Genomic DNA, 17610 nt, shown 5'->3' with positions numbered 1-17610 from the left:
AGCACTGAAGCAATGTACTTTTACTTATCAGTGTTTCAAAAATACAAATTACCTTGCAACCTGTGTCTCAACAAAATAACCTCCTACCTTTATACAAGGCTTGCTTCAAAATTTGAAAATACTTTCTGGAATATGGGAAATGAAGTTAGAATCATAGAAATCTCAATTCAAGTTATGAAAACCTCAGTTATTTCAATTTCTGTACTGAAAACTCAGTGCAGTTATTTCTGCTTACTGTTGCTCTGCATTAGTTTGATCAATTCAGCCTTCTCTTACTTCACGATGAGTTAATGAAATACAGATGTTCTCTTAATGTGAAGGACGTGTTACCTGATTCAAAGTCCAAAGAACCCACAACTTCAGTGGTGATGCCACTTGCAAGGATGGCTTAAGTTAACACATTTAACAATGGAAGTAGAACAGTAAGAGCAAACACAGCCATAGTTACTAGCAGCTGCCTGGACACAGACCCGCTTGTGCCCTGTAGTCCTTTAAACTCTTGTCAACCCTCCTTCAGGTTAGAGAAAGGAAGAGTTAGGGAGAGGCTCAAGGGTGCTGCAAACCTTTTAATGCCTTGCAAAGAGCATTATAAGGTAGGCCAGTCCATACAGAGCCTTGTGGCTGGAAGGGAACATCTAAACAGAACTTTGATGTGAGGTGTGATGACATATCCACACCTGTTCATGATCTCTCAAATTCAGTTGTCAGGGAAGAGGTTCAGATAGAAAGCAGTCAGTCTGCTTTTTCATCTAGTCTTAGATCTAAAAGTCTTACAGAGACCTTTGTTATTTTAGCGAGTTTTTACCTATTTACTTAGAAAATTTCTGTCATTTTATCTGTTGTATGTTGCTGTGACCATGTTGTTTTCTTTCTAGTAAAAAAAAAAATAAAAATCAAGATGTGCTTAATATCTTACTCTGTGGCCACCAGATGCCTTGAACCATAGAAGTACCAAAATACTGCAACACACTGTTATTGTACAGTTAAAGGGGGAAGGGGTCATTATTTATTTGATTATTTTCAAAACAGCACTGAAATTGCAAAAAGATTCTTCAAAAAATGTGAAGATATAATAATATAATGCATTTTTAACTTTGACTTACCTACAGCTGATAATGCTGATACTAACTTTAGTAAATACCACTGCCTACAAACTAATTAGAAAATGAAAATTATGCTTAGCTGATTGTTCTGTTTGCATTCTCCATAATTTACTATAGCAAAATCATCGTTTGATCTTGAGTGTTGCAGAATAAACGTTACCAGTTACTTTTTCCTTATCAGCCAAAGAATTTTGGCACAGAAGATATTTTTTTCAACTTTCAATTCCGTGAAAACAAAGGGATGTGTCTATAGTATATCACCATGCCACTGAAAGGGTCTTAAAATATTACGTATTCCCAGATACTTATAAACATGAGGTGAGGACTGCAATTTTTAATAGTTTAAGGATGATAAAGTGGTTCTTTCGGTGAATGACTACTACTCATATTTCTTTCATTGTGGGCTACAATAATTTTTTTAAATTAGGACAAGCTGATCTCGTATGTGCTTAAGTTTGATATAGTATGTTGATTGCTGGTTACTAAAGACTGATGACAAAAGCTTTGGTCACAAATAGAGCTCTCATATAAACACGTCCTAGTGAAAGGGGAAAAAATTAATTCAAAGATATACATAGGCTTTTATACTCATCTCTCTATTTTGAGTGCACCAAACAAACTACCTTGATTCTGTTCTCAGTGGGGGAAAAAATAAGGTAAGATTGACTTTTCAGGAAATCATTGGTACTGTTCAACTAATGACATTTGATTAAAAACGTGGATAAGGGTCGCATGATACCTGTGGGTTAGGAAGCTGGGTGGCACGCTGCGGGCGCGTGGGTGCTGGCGGAGCCCCGCAGCAGCACGCTGCCCACCCCAGGTGCCCGGCACTCCCCAGCGAGGAGAGAGGAGCCTCGCAGCTCAGGATGGCGGCTCCTGCCTCACCTGGGGCGGCGCTTTCACTGTGTAAACAGGCTTGGACAGATTGCAGAAACTTGCGGAAACCTGCTAAATATTGACTCTGCTAAGGCTTCGAATTAAAGTTAATTTAAACAGTATGTGTAAAGAGTTTTATGATTTGATTTCAAATTACAAAGAAGTATTGAAAAAACATTAAACTTAAGTACCTTTTTAAACAATAAATTTAAGCTTACGATAATTGAATTATTTGAGTGCAGCTGGAAGGTAGGCTTGAGGGGAAAATGCACCCTGTGCTGGGGGAAACAGGGGCTCCCTAAAAAGCGTCTTTAAAGTAAACCGCTGTCCTGCGTGTGGAGGGGCTGCGCGTGGGACGGCGGCTCGGCTACCCCCGCTTTCCCCCCGCACGAACCGGCTCGAGGCCGAGAACGTTCTCGCAGGCGGGCTCCAACGGCTGCTGCGCGCGCCGGGGCGGCACGAGGGCAGCCCCTCCTGAGGGCCGACCCTCCTGAGGGCCGCCCCGGCAGCCGCGGGGAGGGGGCGGGAAGGGGCCGGTCAGTCAGAGCGGCGCGGCGGGGGCGGCCCGGCCGCCGGGGCTGCCTCCTTGCCGAGCCGCGGCCCTCGCAGCCGGTCGGGTTGCGTGTGGAGGGAGGGAAGCTCGCGGGACACGAAGAGGCAGGCGTGGCATGGGAGGAGAGCTGGGCCAAAAGGAGCTCTTGGGACAGTCCCGTGGAGACTGGCGCCCCGCGGGCGGGACCAGGAGGGGCTACGGGTGTTTCTTTGCAGATACCCTTGTCATCTCCCACCGCGCTGACTACTAAATGATTAAAAACTGAAAGTTGGGAACAACCCTCCCTCCAAACCCCACCACCACTTTCAGTCCCAAGTCAAGAGTGCTGCTGATGGAGAGGAAATGTCAAATTCATACAGATTAGGGGATTATTGGCTTCCTTCCGTGCCTGCTCAGTGATGGCACTACTGCCCAAAACTGCATGCGTGGCCTTCGGGTGCTGCAACACCTTTGTGATGGATCGATCGCCTGCTGGCTGCTCCCCTGCCCCAGACAGAAGGGAAATGAGAAGTCTTTCTTCTGTTCTTGTAGTAGAAGGTATAGTTTCACAAACAGCAGGTCCAGACATTAAAAACCAAGGAAACCAAGAGTGCCGATTAGACTGCCTATTAGAGGTATGCAATCTCCTTATATAATGATTTATCAGTATATTTTGTAGCGCCCTTTCAGTGTGAGTTTATCACTCTAGCACCATGTCCTCTGTCTGTACCCAGGGCAAGAAGCTGTGCTGCACTTTGTGCAGTCAGGCTGAAGGTCCAATGCATGTCGGCTCTCTCTTACACCAGGTTGTGGGATGCTCTGGGAGGTAAATCAAATCACCTGGCTCCTGGAGAGTTTGCAGCCAGCAACAAATCATTGTTTGTAGTGTAATGGGTGAATAACTCTGTGAGTGTACAGTCACAGCAGCTGTCAAAATGTGAATGCAGCAAGTGCTTAACCCACTTTGCCTGGACTAGGTTAGAAACAGTACCACTAGCAGCAGTGCTGCCGTGTTTGCAAGGGTGTGGAATTTGTATAATGAGGTGGGATTTCTGTGCTCAAAGAACCATTAAGACTGATGTTGTTATCTCTTGTGTGACCCAGGAGAGTGGAGACTCGCCTGGCTAACCCAGGATGCAGATAAGGAGGGGGCCCTGTGGAGGCAGGACAGCCCTGCCTGTGGTCAGCAAAGACAGCAAAATAACAGGAATCTGGGGGTTCTTTGTTTCTTCGAAAGGCTTCGTGTCCGATAACCTTTGCCTCATTACCAGTGAAATGCATATTACAATTCACACCCTGCATATGCTAATGAAGATTTTAGAGATCACGCTAAACATCTATAACTATAGCACTCATCTCTCCACCCAAATCATGCTACACGTAACATATGGGGGGGGGACACCTTGTAGTTTTTGAGATAAAAGACGGAGAAATGACTGTTAAAGTGGGAGAGAAGAACCCCGATACCTGACAGACCAGTTGACAGGCTGCGTTCTCTTCCTCCACCCCAGGCACGGATGCCTCTCTGGGTCTCTCGCCCTCTGGGTGAAAGTTATCCCTGGTTGTTCTATTACTATCAAGTTTGCTAATAATATGGACCTTAATTAGTAGCACTATTGTAGTTAGTGAATTTATCAATGGCAATCTCGAATCTGTTCTGTCGCTTTCAATAAAATAACTAATTTTGATTTTTGTGCATCTGCTCAGTGCATGTCCTTTGCTGGGGCTCTGATAAACAAATTGGTGAAAGTCCTGGGACTTTGACAGACAGATTTCAAAACATTCCTTTTAACGCGACAGTAAAATTGGCGTCATGGACAGGATTGCCATGGATAAACTGCTACAAAAATATAAATGTGCACCGTCCCAAGTGGGACTAGAGTGGGCCCAGAAATTCTGGAAAGATAAAAGTAGAATAATAGAGCTAATCAAACAGCGCAGGAGTGAGCAGAAGGTTAAAGATGGTAAGGGTAAAGAAATGGTCTGCACTGTTTTAGGAGCTTGTTTATCCTGTGCACAGAAGGAGGCTAAGGAATCCCCACCTCCTGAACGAACTGCGGATGTGGAATATGTTACCTTGAAGTCACACAATGATGTGTTACAGAAACTGCTAAATTTTGAACATGAACAGTTAGGAATGTGAGTAGATACCCTCCTAATAGAAAATGCAAATTTAAAGAAGGAAAATGAGCTGCTTAAGATGCTATTTTTGGCTGTTAGTGAAAAATCTATAGAGAGTCCGTTTTGGGATAAGCTGCACTCTGTGCTGGAATCAATGCAGACAGCTAGTGATCCCACAGCACAGATCCGCAAAATTGTTCAGCGTACTGACCCTGAAACGTGGGATGGAGATATCTGGTATGATGATTCTGATGAACCAGAGGAGGGTTCAAATTATGATTATACCCCAGAGCCTGTATCCGTACGGCCACGTATTAAAACTGAGGTCACAAATGAGGGGAGGGACAATGTTTGTACCACTATGCAAACTGTCCCGTGGTCTCCTACTGACTTAGCCAAGCTGCGGGAAAAATACTCGCGGTGCCCAGGGGAGTCGGAGACCGAGTATGTGTGGCATGTCTCCCTCACAGGAGGGGATAACATTTTGTTAAGTGAAGAGGAAGCAGGAGGTTACTGGGGTCCTGGAGTGTTTTTAACCACGACGTTGGGTGATCATAATTATTCATTGACCACAAGGGCTTATTGGGCTGGTGCTATTGACCCGCAAGATAGGGGAGACCCTCGTGTGATAAAGACTTTGGGGTTCTCTGACTTGAATGCGTCTGTGCAAAAGGCAGCCTGTACACAGGCAATGTATGAGCGAAGCTTGTTAAGGAGCTCCCCGATGTTAGCCCCTATTGATCCATCTAAATTAACCCCCCCCTTATCCGTCAACTCCCAGATAGTTTAAAGACGTATGTGGCGAATGTGCAAGATCGCATACAGGCAACCCGCAATGCTGGGCAACAGGGTGGTGCACAATGGAGAAGACAGGCACTACAGGCTCGTGTAACTACTTGAGGCGAGTTTGTTCGGGAATTGGTAGATTGTGGATGCAGGATGGGCTGTGTTGGTTTGACTGTCAAGAATCATTCCTTTTAATGTGACAAGGGGGGAAATAACTTCTAGGAGGAACAGACTAGGAATGATAACCTCCTCAGGTAAGGCCACAGCCAGAAGAACGTACCTAGCTGCAGCTGAAGATAAAATAAGCTAATGAAATTAGCTTAAAAGGTCTCCTCTTTAAAAGAAGGTGTTTAAGGGATATGATCTGTACATTCACATTATATATTGGTATATTTTCTTCTTTATGCCATAAATAAGGAACAAAATATATCTCAGCTGATGGCCCACTAGTCAATGTTTTGGGTCCGTGAGTTGCCTTTCCTAGACAAGATATGCATGTTGTGGAATGCTGGCATATGCTAGGCTGATAAATATGCATGAGCCGCTTGAGATACAGAATGAGCTGTGGCCAAGCTGACGTTGTGGAGACCATAATGTTATTTTCACAGGGTACAGTGGTGATGCATCTAAGAGCTTTTAAACAGGCAGTTTTATTGATATTTAAAGAAAACTCTCTTTATTCAAAAGACCCTATATAATGGAAAAGCTGAGGAGGTTATAGTTGCTGACTGGAAAGGCTGGTTATTTATGCTTACCATAAGTAACATGCCCATCTTTTGAAGAGATGTAGAAATGTCAAACATGTAAGTTGAAGCCTTTTTCTCTTCTTTACCTTTTCTTGACAGATCTTGACCACCTCCACACTGTTAAGGCCAGGAGCCCATTGTAGTCACTCTTCCCTGCAGGATAAGAACCTTCAGGAGATGCTGCGGTCTCAGGAACTGGTGATACAATCCAGCACAACAAAGAAATCCTTCTGTATACTAAAAGGTATCAATAATAGACAAAACCCAGGCTATTCAGTTATTTAAAAAATCAGGACTTGGTATCTGGTAATAATGGATAGGGGAAAGGACGTAAGCAACATGAGAGGTTTAGGGAGTAAATCTTAGGAAAGAAAAAAGAACAAAAGAGAAGAAGAACTTCTCCTGCACTACTCTGTTATGAGATACAATCATGCGTGTTTCACTGGTATAGAAAATGGATGGAAATACAGGGAAATACACTTTTTTTTAGGCGGGTACAGGATATTGATAACAAATAACTTGTTACAAGTCTGTCTTCCCTAACTGCATATAAAATGTATAGTGCTAGTTCTGCTGATGAGGCTTTGTGCTTAAATCTCAGTATTTCTCAGTCACTGTGTTTCATTCAGTACAGACCTTCATCTTTCATAATAAAAAAAAAAAAAGGAATCTGCTATAAGGAGACCATTGTAAGCTTTAGTGGTGGTGATACCACCACTGTAACGTTGTTTCTTTTCAAATTCTCTTAGAGAAAAAGAGATTTAATAGTTGACTTTGCAGGTTGTTTTTATAATTTGACAGTAAAACATGCACTAGATTTAGTCATTTTTCTTTGTTCTTCTCGGTTGCAGATGTATATGTAGAACTGATAAGCAAATTTCTGCATGTAAAGTAGAATTGCATCATGGAGTACTGTAAGCTTTTTCTAGCATGTGTCTAACAGTTTTTCATGTTAGATAATCATATATCTTTCTTCTGGCATGCTAATGTATAAACTTGCCTTCTTAAACTACTCTGTAGCGGAGCAAAAGTCAGAATGTTTGTCCTTCAGGAGTCTCTTTGCAGACCTGGATAAACATTGCAGAGATGCCTGAGTCATTAGGGATTTGCTCTGCTAGCTAGGCAATTCCACCCTATCACCCTTTCAATGTAAATAACTATACTTAATTAATGGAAATGCAATATATACTAAGTAATGACAGAACAAGTAAATTAACAAATGCCGGGTAAGGTGGTGTAGCGCTGTTGAAGGCATTGTATGGGGATTATCTCATTAGTTTAGGCCAGTTAAAAACAATATGTGAAGTACAAACCTACATTTTTTTACACTGTACAACAGCATTGAAATGAAATACATTTTAGGCTTTTGTTAGAATAAGTAGCTGGAAGTGCAAATCACGTCATTCAGGCATGTGAATAGCTGGATTTGGTATGCAGTCCAGAACAGCTGTCTCCTGTACCCACAGCTACTGACAATCACAGAAAGGAAGGCTTTGAAGACTTTGAAAATCCATTTCTGGCAGTGCACAAATAAACAACTGGGGGTGAAATTAACAGTAAAGACAATATTAATCCTTCCCCATTCCTGCTGTCTTGGGGATTTGAAAGGTAAATATAATTAAGTGAAAATTGAATTTACCAGTTTGCACGTGGCGGCTCACCTTTTCCTTTGCCTTCCCTTCCCTTGCTCCCCTACCTCTTAAAATCTCTTTTTACTTCCTTTTTCTTTATACCAACCACCAATGAAATGCTAAATTCCCCTAGCTTGGTTTAATTATTCATTTCTTTGGAATGTAAAAATGTAAAAATAGAGCAATGCAGCAGGGATGTAGGATGCTTTTCTTTCAGCTCTGTCTTCGTGTTCTGTCTCCCGTTCTCCAAATGGCCATGTCTTTTCTCCCTTTCCTCCCTCAGTACTTTTCTCTCTCCTTTCTTCAGACTTCATAATCCTTAAAAAAAAAATCTTTGTGAGGGATGGAGGGAAAGGCATTGGGCATGGGAAGTGTAAAATTTCATAATGAGAAAACAGAAGGGGGAGCCCCCAGAAATTTCACAAATTATCCTGAGGAAAATTAAATTTACAAGTGGTATGGGGCCATATTCTAGACTTGTGTAATTCCACTCTGCTACAAGAGTGGTACCTGCCTTTTTAGTTTACTGTTGCTTTTGTTTCCATTTTTTCCTGTCTGTCTCCACCTGCAGTTTCTTGTTCATGACTTGGAAAATAAAGCTTTTTGCAGCAGGGACTGCTTTGTGGTTTTGTAGCTGAGTGTGGTTTCCACATATTTGATATTACCAGGTCGATGGTGATAAAAATAGAAGTCATCATCCCTCTCTGGAGAACTCGTCTTGAAATTTTGAGACCGTGCTCCTATTTAAAACACAGAAAAGACTGAATTCTGTGATAGTCTAATTACAGTGTTTGGGCAATAGGTGTGTATTATTATTTCTTAGCTACACCAGTACTACTACTTGCAGAGTAAGGAACCTACACACAGCTTCCTGAAAGGGTGAGCTACCTCTGTGCCACCTCAGTTCAGTTCCCACGCTCCAGTTCAGTTTCAAGTTAGCTTCGGCATCTGCACTATGGACGTTTACAACTCTTCCTCTTGTACAGGGGGGAACAGAGGAGATGATTGTGATTTTATTCATTTATTTATTTATATGTATTTTTTGCTACTAAATAACCTTGAACAGGGGCTTCAGAATGAGAGTGAAGCATGATGCCATGGGTTAAAACACTGGTTGAAATGAACCTATCCCCTTTAATGGCTGGATCTATTTTGGATGGAAGTGGTTTTGTCATAAATGACAGCTGCACTTGATTCTTTCTGCACTTGATTCTTTATTACTAAGAGGTGTTTTCATCTTGTAAAATAAGAGGTGTACCCTGCATTGCACTGTAAAAGTGTTCTATAGGAATCATTAGTGTGGAAGACAATCATAGGCTTTTGCTACAATGTTTTTCTACGGAAGTAAATCTCCTGGATGTATCCAGGCCAAAAAGATAATGGTCTTACAGTAGTGATGTATGGCACAGAGTTCACTGACTGTGGTGTAAAACAGCAAAAGAAGATGGAAGAGAAAGTGTGGAGGCTTTTAAACATGTGAATGAATTTTTCTTCTGCATCCTTCCTTTTGGGTTGTTGAAAATGTCATGTTTGAACAGGATGTTTTCATATGTGTTTGGTGTTTTATTTTTTTTTGAAAGGATAGTGTAGGAAATTATGCTAACAAGAAACAAACCTATTTTTTCCTGCCAAAGTGTATAGGCATCTTTTAATTCCTGAAGTGATTCTAAAGGTCAGTAAGATTCAGGGACTCCATATATCTCATTGCTGCTCTTTCAGTCTGTAAGCAATTAGTTGCTTGGGTCTGCCAAAGAAACAGGTAGCTTATTGATATATATATATATATATTAGTCAAATATTTGTGTTTGATTATTCCCTAAAATACTAATTGGCTGCTTTTCCCTAAATAACTCATTGCAGTTTTAGGATTTCAAATATTGCACCTTCTTGATGGTACTAGTCTGAGCTTCACTACAGAGTATCTGTGATCACATCAGCACAAAAAAGTAGATTTTTTTTTTTTTTCCAAAACTGAAAACCAAAATACCTCTTGTAGGAACAATACCAACGGCAGCTCAAACCTGTTCAGGATTCAGTCAGAACATGCTAAACTCTCAAGTCTCATGAGCAGGTCTTCTCCAAAGGCTTAAGAGAACACTGTGGTAGAGGTGAAATCGTATGTAGACAGCAGAGGGAATTGGAGTTCTTACACTTCACCTTTCTTCTGATACATCTGCTGTAATACTAACCAGGGATTTAGCTCATTTACTTCTACTGTAACAGCATAAAATCAAGTTCAGGCAGAATCTGTATTATTAACCTTTCCCTTCCATTCTTCGAGTTCCCCAGCTAGTTCTTGGCCCAACTGGAAAAGTGGCAGCAATGTTACATACACATGAACATCATGTGGCTGGCTGGCTAGGTGGGTGTTTTTTTCCCCCACTACGTTGTTTAACCAGGCTTGGAGCAGCCCTGAGTAACATTAAGGCACTGCCTCTGACAGCTCACAGTGTTTTGCCACAGTTGTAGGTGCCCCGAGAGAACTCTGGGCCTGAATGCTGAAGAGAAAAAGAGAATAGACCTCCTTTCTTGTCCTTGACAAGAAAGGGGCGAGTATCGCTCACAGAGGGTTTAACAGCTTGCTTGTATCTATGGGGTAATATCAAGCAGTAAAATGTTAGTAAGAACTAAGTTTACTAGGGGATACTACTTCCACACTGCCCAGTATTAAGCTGTAAAAATCATCCCTGAAATGTGCCTCCTGTGTTGAAGAGTTACAAGTGGGTTATAAATCACCATGTACTTCTGAATGCAGCGATGCGCAAGAGAAAGACAGACCACTGCAGCAGGTGATGTGGGAGTGGAGAGATTACTGAAGAAAAACTAGAAGGAGAAATTACTTTTCATGACATTAGGGAGTCACGTTTCAAACTTGGCTAATAATTGTATATACTTTACCTGTCTCTGAAATTCTCTTTCTTACATATATTAATGTTACAGCAATCTATACGAACAAGATGGGCAGTATGCCAAAGGGGGTTGTAATTTTCAAGTACCTCCATATTGTTACTGGAGAGGGGAGGAGGATATCCACTAACACTGTAATTATGTGGCAATTCCAGGGAAATTGATTATTATTAGCTTTTTATGATCACACTAACAAAGTCAATGATCCAAGATGAAATAGCAAAAATTAGTGCTTGAACAATATTCAGCAACAAGATATCAACAGGTGAGGATGGATGTATCTGAAACCAGAGAATTCCTGAAACTGAAATGGCCATCCCCCACCACTTATAACAATGGATGTGCTCTATTAAAGCCTGATCCACTTTAATGGGGGACTCCCAGGATGAAAGGCCATGTAAGTATGCAATGACACATACAGTATCGAGAAGTGGGTGGGTGTTTATTCTAAATACCCACATCACTGGGGTATTTGCACCTTTAACCAACAGAGAGAATTACAGGTAGTGAATACAGATCAATTTCTTCAAGTTGGTTATTGCTTTAACAAAATCTTTTGTTACTTTTTCTAACACCCATCTTCAGTCCCCCAAACACAGCACGGAGACTGGATACCTGCATAGTCAGAACTATCATTTGCCAGCCATGTCTTCCCCTTTGAGGCTCCATGGTTTTATAAATAATAATTAAAAACACTTCTCTGTGATGTGAGAAGGCTTTTCCAAAAGGAGAGCAAGTTGCTGCAATACAATAGCGTAATATTTTTGAAGGTCATAATAATAAAGTAGGGGAAAGAGAATAATCATTATTGCTCTTTCTTGTAATTAGTTTGCTTTCTGATATCCCACACTGCAACTATAGAACATTATTCAAGAACACCCATCACAGTGCTTAACAAGATTTAATGTACATTTATTCTTAACATGTGGAACATATAAAGATTTTATACTGAATAAATGAAATTCATTAAGCCAGAGGAAAAGGAGGAATTTACATCAAGTTTTTTCTTTTTTAACTACATTATCTTGAAATACAAATGCAGATTCTTGTCACTGAAAAATCTTTGAAGTTGTGTTTCTTCCTTTTTTTTTTTCCTGTATATATTTTTTGTCTGTAGACTGGTAACCATTTTCTTAAATCAATCCATACGTAACCATTTCCACACCTTGATTTATAAAGCAAATTGTGATCGGCTGCTCTCCCGAAATAGAGCATGACTTTATACATACAGAAACTTGTACATTACCCTCAGTTGTTGGTTTTCTGTGTTGGGTTTTTTCTTTTTTCTTTTTTTTTTTTTATTATTTTTTTGGAGATATGGCCCAAATGAAAGAAAAAATAATTCTACTATCACTTTGTAGATACCACATCATGAAAAAGAAACTAAAAACTTTGTACTAAAAAAAAAAAAATGAGGGTATGTTTAATGTACAACTTCTATATACATCACGGCCCTTAGGCAATAAAAAAATATTTTAAAAAATGATTAAAGGAATCGTGAAGAACTGTCATTGTGGAAGGTCAAAAAAAAACAGATGTAGACAAGACAGTTCTGGTGAGGAAGCAATTGATGTTTATCATCAGGTTTTGTTTAAAAATCTTTTAACTTGACTTGTTTTGTTTTGCTCCTAGCCTAACGTAACCAGTATCATTTTGTATTTTGACTACTGACTGACACCCTCCTTGATCCCCTACACCTACATCACTAGAATCTTCTATTGCACAGAGCTTTGGGTGATGGTATACAAGTTTTTTTTTATTTTTTCCTTATTTGAAAAAATAAAACACACAGGAACTTGGTATGTTGGTTATTTTTCACCTTTTTGTTTCAAAGTGGTGAGATTTTTTTTCCATCATACAATGGTTTGCCATAACATTTTTTTTTTTAAAAAGTCACTAGTTCGCTTCCCAAAAAATATGCAATACAAACATGGAAAAGAACATTGAAAAGGATAATCTATGGAAAAAAAAAAGTGACCTTTGAATGTACTAGACAGCAACTTTGGTTAAAAAAAAATAAAATAAAAAGATGTACTTATACACATAGACAGCAAATATTAATTTCATAACTGTTCAAATTAATAATTTCTTTAATTCCCAATTGGTAAATAGTGAATGGGGCAGAGGAGCAAAGATTCTTTTTTTTTTTTCCTTCTTCCTACGTTGGATAAACAAGAACAGAAAACAGCCAGTTATATGTGACCCTCTAATCTCCACTCACACATGCTTGGCTTCTCACTTATGTCATAACTGCCCAATCTGAAAAAGTACATCACAGATGACAGATGCAACCAGAGAGTTCAGGACAGCAGATATTGAGATATCCAGCAAACGACCCTCGTGCAAAAGGAACTCTGAGCGGTTCTCGTCCACTCTAGCCATGGCCAGCAAGGCCTTGGCTGCCCTGCACATCATGTCTACACTAGGTGGCTCCAGAGGTGGAGGCTGCATGTGCATGAGGTTATGCTGGCTCTGCTGGTACTGGGCCATAGTGACCCCATCCTCCAGGAAGCTTATCAAGTTTCCGATGCTTCCCTTCTGCACAGCTATTGCCCTTGCTGCTAGTGTGTCCCCCTGGGCAAGGTTCGATAAGAGCGCCATGGACATTTCTCGGCAGACCGGGTTTTTGCGGTCCCCAACGTACCTAACTAAAGTAGCGTAGAGTTTCTCCTGACGACTGAATGGGGGGGTGGCCAAGATAAGGTCCACATTATTGTCCTGGATACTAAGCTTACACAGGGTCTCCAGCACAAGTCTCTGAGGCGAAAGAACTGAGTTGGGCCCCACGGTTGGAAAAGGATCCTGTGCCTCCGCAGATGGGCACACCATCCAGTGCAGCAAGCCATCCAAAATTGGCAAACAGATGCTTTCTGTGTAAGCAGACAAGTCTAGCTGCCCAGAAATGTTGGCTAATGTGACCAATGTATTATCCCTCAAGACCTCGAGGCAGTCCCACCACCACTCATCCTTGCTGCAGGCCACCCCTTTGTCCTCCTCTTCCTCTTTCTCGTAAGTCTGCGGCGCTCGCTTTCTTTCTGGATGCTCATGGTGAAGAAGGATCAACTTTCCCAGGATCAGCACCAAGCCTGGATGTTTGGACATTTCGGTGTCATTGCCAGGCACAAAAGACAAGCTACGGACGATATTTGACACACAGATGCAGCGTTTGGCCAAGGAGTCTTGCCAGTGAGTTATGGTGCATAGAGGAGTCTCATCCCGGCTCCTTGGCTCATCCTCTAGCAGTTTAATATTCCGGTGGCTTTTGGCTTGATGGATCCCAAAGGGAAATTTACTGCTCTCTGTTTGGGAACCAGAGTTTGAGTCTTCAGGCAATGCTCCTGGCCGAGCTGAGAGGACATCATCAATGGTTGCTGTTATACTTTTTTCTTGTTGTTCCTCAGATTCACCTTTTCCCTCGAGGTCCTTCTTTTTGCTTGGAGAGTTCAAGGGAGGAGGGGCTTTCCTGCGCGGAGGAATCTCCATCTTGCTTTCAAAATGAGTCTGGATATGCTCAGTTGTGTCACCACCACCAAGCTGCCAGTGGAGAAGTCCACTATCAAATTCCTGAACGCGTCCAAGTTTGTCAGATCGGTCAACAACAAATAGATTATTTTTCTTTACAATCTTTATTGGCAGCTTGTCAAACTTACTGGCTTGTTTTGGCCTCTCACTTGGATCAGCAATGGCACCAGGAGTGGAAAAAACAATGCTCTTTTCGTCTCCTTCTACCTTTTCATCCTCCCCCTCCTCCTCCTCTTCATCAAAATAGTCAATACATTCGTCGTTCTCCTCTTTTCCAGTATCCTCTGCCAAGGACTGGCTATCATCTTTCTTGGCTGCTTTGTGATCAAGTGCTTTGTGGCCTGGATCTCCCACTTCATATTCCATAAGGATTCCAAAAATGTCAATCAGGCATTTTCTAAAATATTCTACTAAAAGCTCAAGAAATCCAGACAACTGAGGGGAGAAGAAAGAACATAAAAATCAGATAAATATTTTCCTCCGCACGGAATTTTATAAGGACCACTGATGCATACATCTGGGAATATTTCCCTCCTCCTGTTGTGGACTTGTGGCTAGGTCCTGCATGGCAGAAGTTAATCATAGGAAATTCTTCTAGCATCTGTCCAAACAGTATATAATGTCAAACTGTCACTGCTCCATTTGCTTAAACTGTAACAGCTATGAGAAGTACAGAACTTTATTCATATGTCTCCTTAAGCTACAGCAGACACCTAGCCTAGATGGTCTGTCCCCTTGGAAGTGTCTAGTATTCTTCATTTTCTGTACAGAGTACCTAAGTTTCTAACTCACTCAGTTATTCTGATTTATACTTTTATTAGATGCCTAAAGTTTACAATTCTTCCTCTCCTCCTTTGTCTCTCAGTCCCTAAACCCAACGGTCCTGTAGGAATCTGCAGCTCAGGGTCTAGGTACTGACATCCTAGGTTAATATCCCATCTTTATTGGAATAGTTCCATTTTTGCCTGGCAATATTTAAAAATTGTTATTGGAGCCTGGTGCCGTAAGTCACCCTTCAGAAACAGTTTTCATTTAGGTTTAATCCTCTTAATTAACTTCTAATCACTTTCTTATGGAAAGGCAGTAGTTGGACTTGGCATTAATTTACCCTCAGTGGCTTTATTATTAAAAATCCTTTGCTGTTATGATGTATTCAGCCTGATTGTCTGGCTTTTAATGTTTTTTTTTAAATCACGGGCTAATACGTTTTCAGCAAAATGTATCCTTTTGTCCATTCTGTATTCTCTTATGATTGCCAAACCCTCGAAGAATTAAGAACAAACTGATGCTTACGAACTTCAGGAATTGCCCGTCATCATACAGAGTCCTGACTGCCATTGGAAATAAGAGTCCAAGGCAAAAGTAACAAAAAAATATGTATTTAAAATATGCTTGGTATTCTGTGCAACTTGCCCAGGGTACGTTAATGCAGTTTCTAATAGAATTCAGAAGAGATTCACCTCACTTAACTTCAAACACCCGGCAACAGTTATACACCTAACCTAATTGTCTAGATTCCTTTTATAGTCAATGGTCTTTTACAGGCCCTTTCTAGGGTATGATTCATCTGACCTATTTTAGATCTCTACTTCAGGATGAGATGAATCATGCTATAGATATCCCTAGTTCTAAAGTTAGGTGGGATGAAATGTACCATTTGTGTCTGTATTTTTTTTAAAAAAGGTCATTATATTTAAAAAATTATGAGTTACGCTATTAGCAACCAAGGAATGGATGGAACAGAGAAACTGAATATTTAATTTGTACAAATTTTAGATGATGTGCATTATCAGCATGCCATCTATTACCACCACCTAACAGGCCAATGGTTAGAGCAGGGCTGAAAAATGCTGGGAGGCAGTGAGGCACACACTGTTAAATCCTGTGTTACTTGCATCCTGTGGACAGACCATGGATTTTAGCGTTTAAATTGTCAATCTGGTACTTCTGTGCAAACTTAATTTACTGGAAGAAGAAACCAAACAGAAAATAAGCAATTAAAAAAATCCCACAGCCTAATATGGAACTACTGGATATGACAAGTAATCACCAAAAGACAGCCTCAAATGAATTTAATATAGTTTTGCAAACCCTTTTATGGAAACACACGTTAAGCAAGTTTACTAACATATTGCTGTTTTCTGGGATTGTCCTTGTACTATCGTGAGTGTGAATTTACACATTAGTCTTCTGTAAGTGCTAAAATTCTTATATTCCTACCTGCTCCTTCCTACAAGAGATACCCTTCTTTCAGGCTTATTATTTCCCATGTTCGACCTAAAACTATCTCTTGTTGCTTACTCTTACCAATCATAAAAAGGGGATGGTTTGCAATATTCAAATTTATGTTAATAATAATAAATTTTAAAGGACTTCAGCATTTTTGTAGGTATCTTATTTCAGTTTTCTTTCCTTGGAAAGTTGGGAAGTATACTGCTTTCCCACCTACCTGAGAGAGGTTGAAAGTAGCGACAGTGCTGTCATCATACAGAAGAATATTAATAGTGTCTAGCGCCCAGGTACTTTCAGCCAAAAGACCAGATTTAAGAGACATCATCACTCTCCAGGCCTCAGGAGTTACTGGAGAAATAAAGGAGGAGAAGTAAAACAGTATTAGTGCATCCTCGGAGACCGTTAATGAGTTCTGAAAGATTAAACTGTGACATTCTGGGGATGCAGAATTTAAATGAAATAAATAGTTACTGAAACACTGGCTAGGACCCTGCTTTCACCACTTAGTCCTGTTCAGTTTTTCTGTAACTGCTGCTCAGCCTTAATACTGGAGAATATCTTTACAGGGTCATTCTTCCTGATTTTGCTGAAGCCAAAATAATCATACAAACTTAGAGAAGTTGACTAAACCAAATAATTGGTAAATATAGGTAGAATACCCTGTCAGGAGTGTGGGAACTTGAAGTATGAGAACTTGAATGTACGAAATGTAACAGGAATTCAAGATAAGAAGATACTTGGGAAAGAATTAGGGGGAGAAACAAACATAACAAATAATATGGAATGAATAAATGGGCCATTCAAGGGAGGCAGAGACTATAACTACACAGCAGAACAGCATGAGCTTCCATGGAACAAGAACAAAGAAAGCTTTGCTTGGCTAAATGATGTATTGGTGATTTAACAGACATTCTGAAGGACCTTTCAACACATACCATGTGGAAATCTGAGGCAAGCTTCATTTTTAATGAATTTCTGGAGACCTCAGGTCTCCGTATAAAATATTGCTTTCATTTCATGTCAAATTGTCTGGGATGAGTTTTACCTATCCTCCTCACTGATGCATATGTTATTAGATTTTTATTGAAGACAATCAGATTATAGTTATCAAAGTTAACTATTTGTCAAAATAGTCTTAAAATGGAAGAGAAAAT

The 17610-nt window shown here is 40.5% G+C and overlaps 1 protein-coding gene across 2 annotated transcripts in view; it reads right to left on the bottom strand.

Annotated features, from left to right (window-relative positions):
• Window positions 1-11552: 11552 nt before the first annotated feature.
• Window positions 11553-17610, bottom strand: part of ARID1B (AT-rich interaction domain 1B) — a 338897-nt gene continuing 332839 nt past the window's right edge. For both annotated transcript variants that reach the window (XM_059829656.1, XM_059829664.1), the window contains 2 exons: window positions 16674-16804; window positions 11553-14659 (listed from right to left, as the gene is read on the bottom strand). In XM_059829656.1, coding sequence (XP_059685639.1) covers window positions 12947-14659; window positions 16674-16804 — 1844 coding nt within the window. In that variant the 3' untranslated portion in view covers window positions 11553-12946. The remainder of the gene's footprint in view (window positions 14660-16673; window positions 16805-17610) is intronic.

The sequence above is a fragment of the Gavia stellata genome, chromosome 2 (genome assembly GCF_030936135.1).
Source record: "Gavia stellata isolate bGavSte3 chromosome 2, bGavSte3.hap2, whole genome shotgun sequence".
NCBI lineage: Eukaryota > Metazoa > Chordata > Aves > Gaviiformes > Gaviidae > Gavia > Gavia stellata.
Note: the sequence above shows the minus strand (reverse complement) of the source record. Positions and strands in the feature narration are given on the sequence as shown.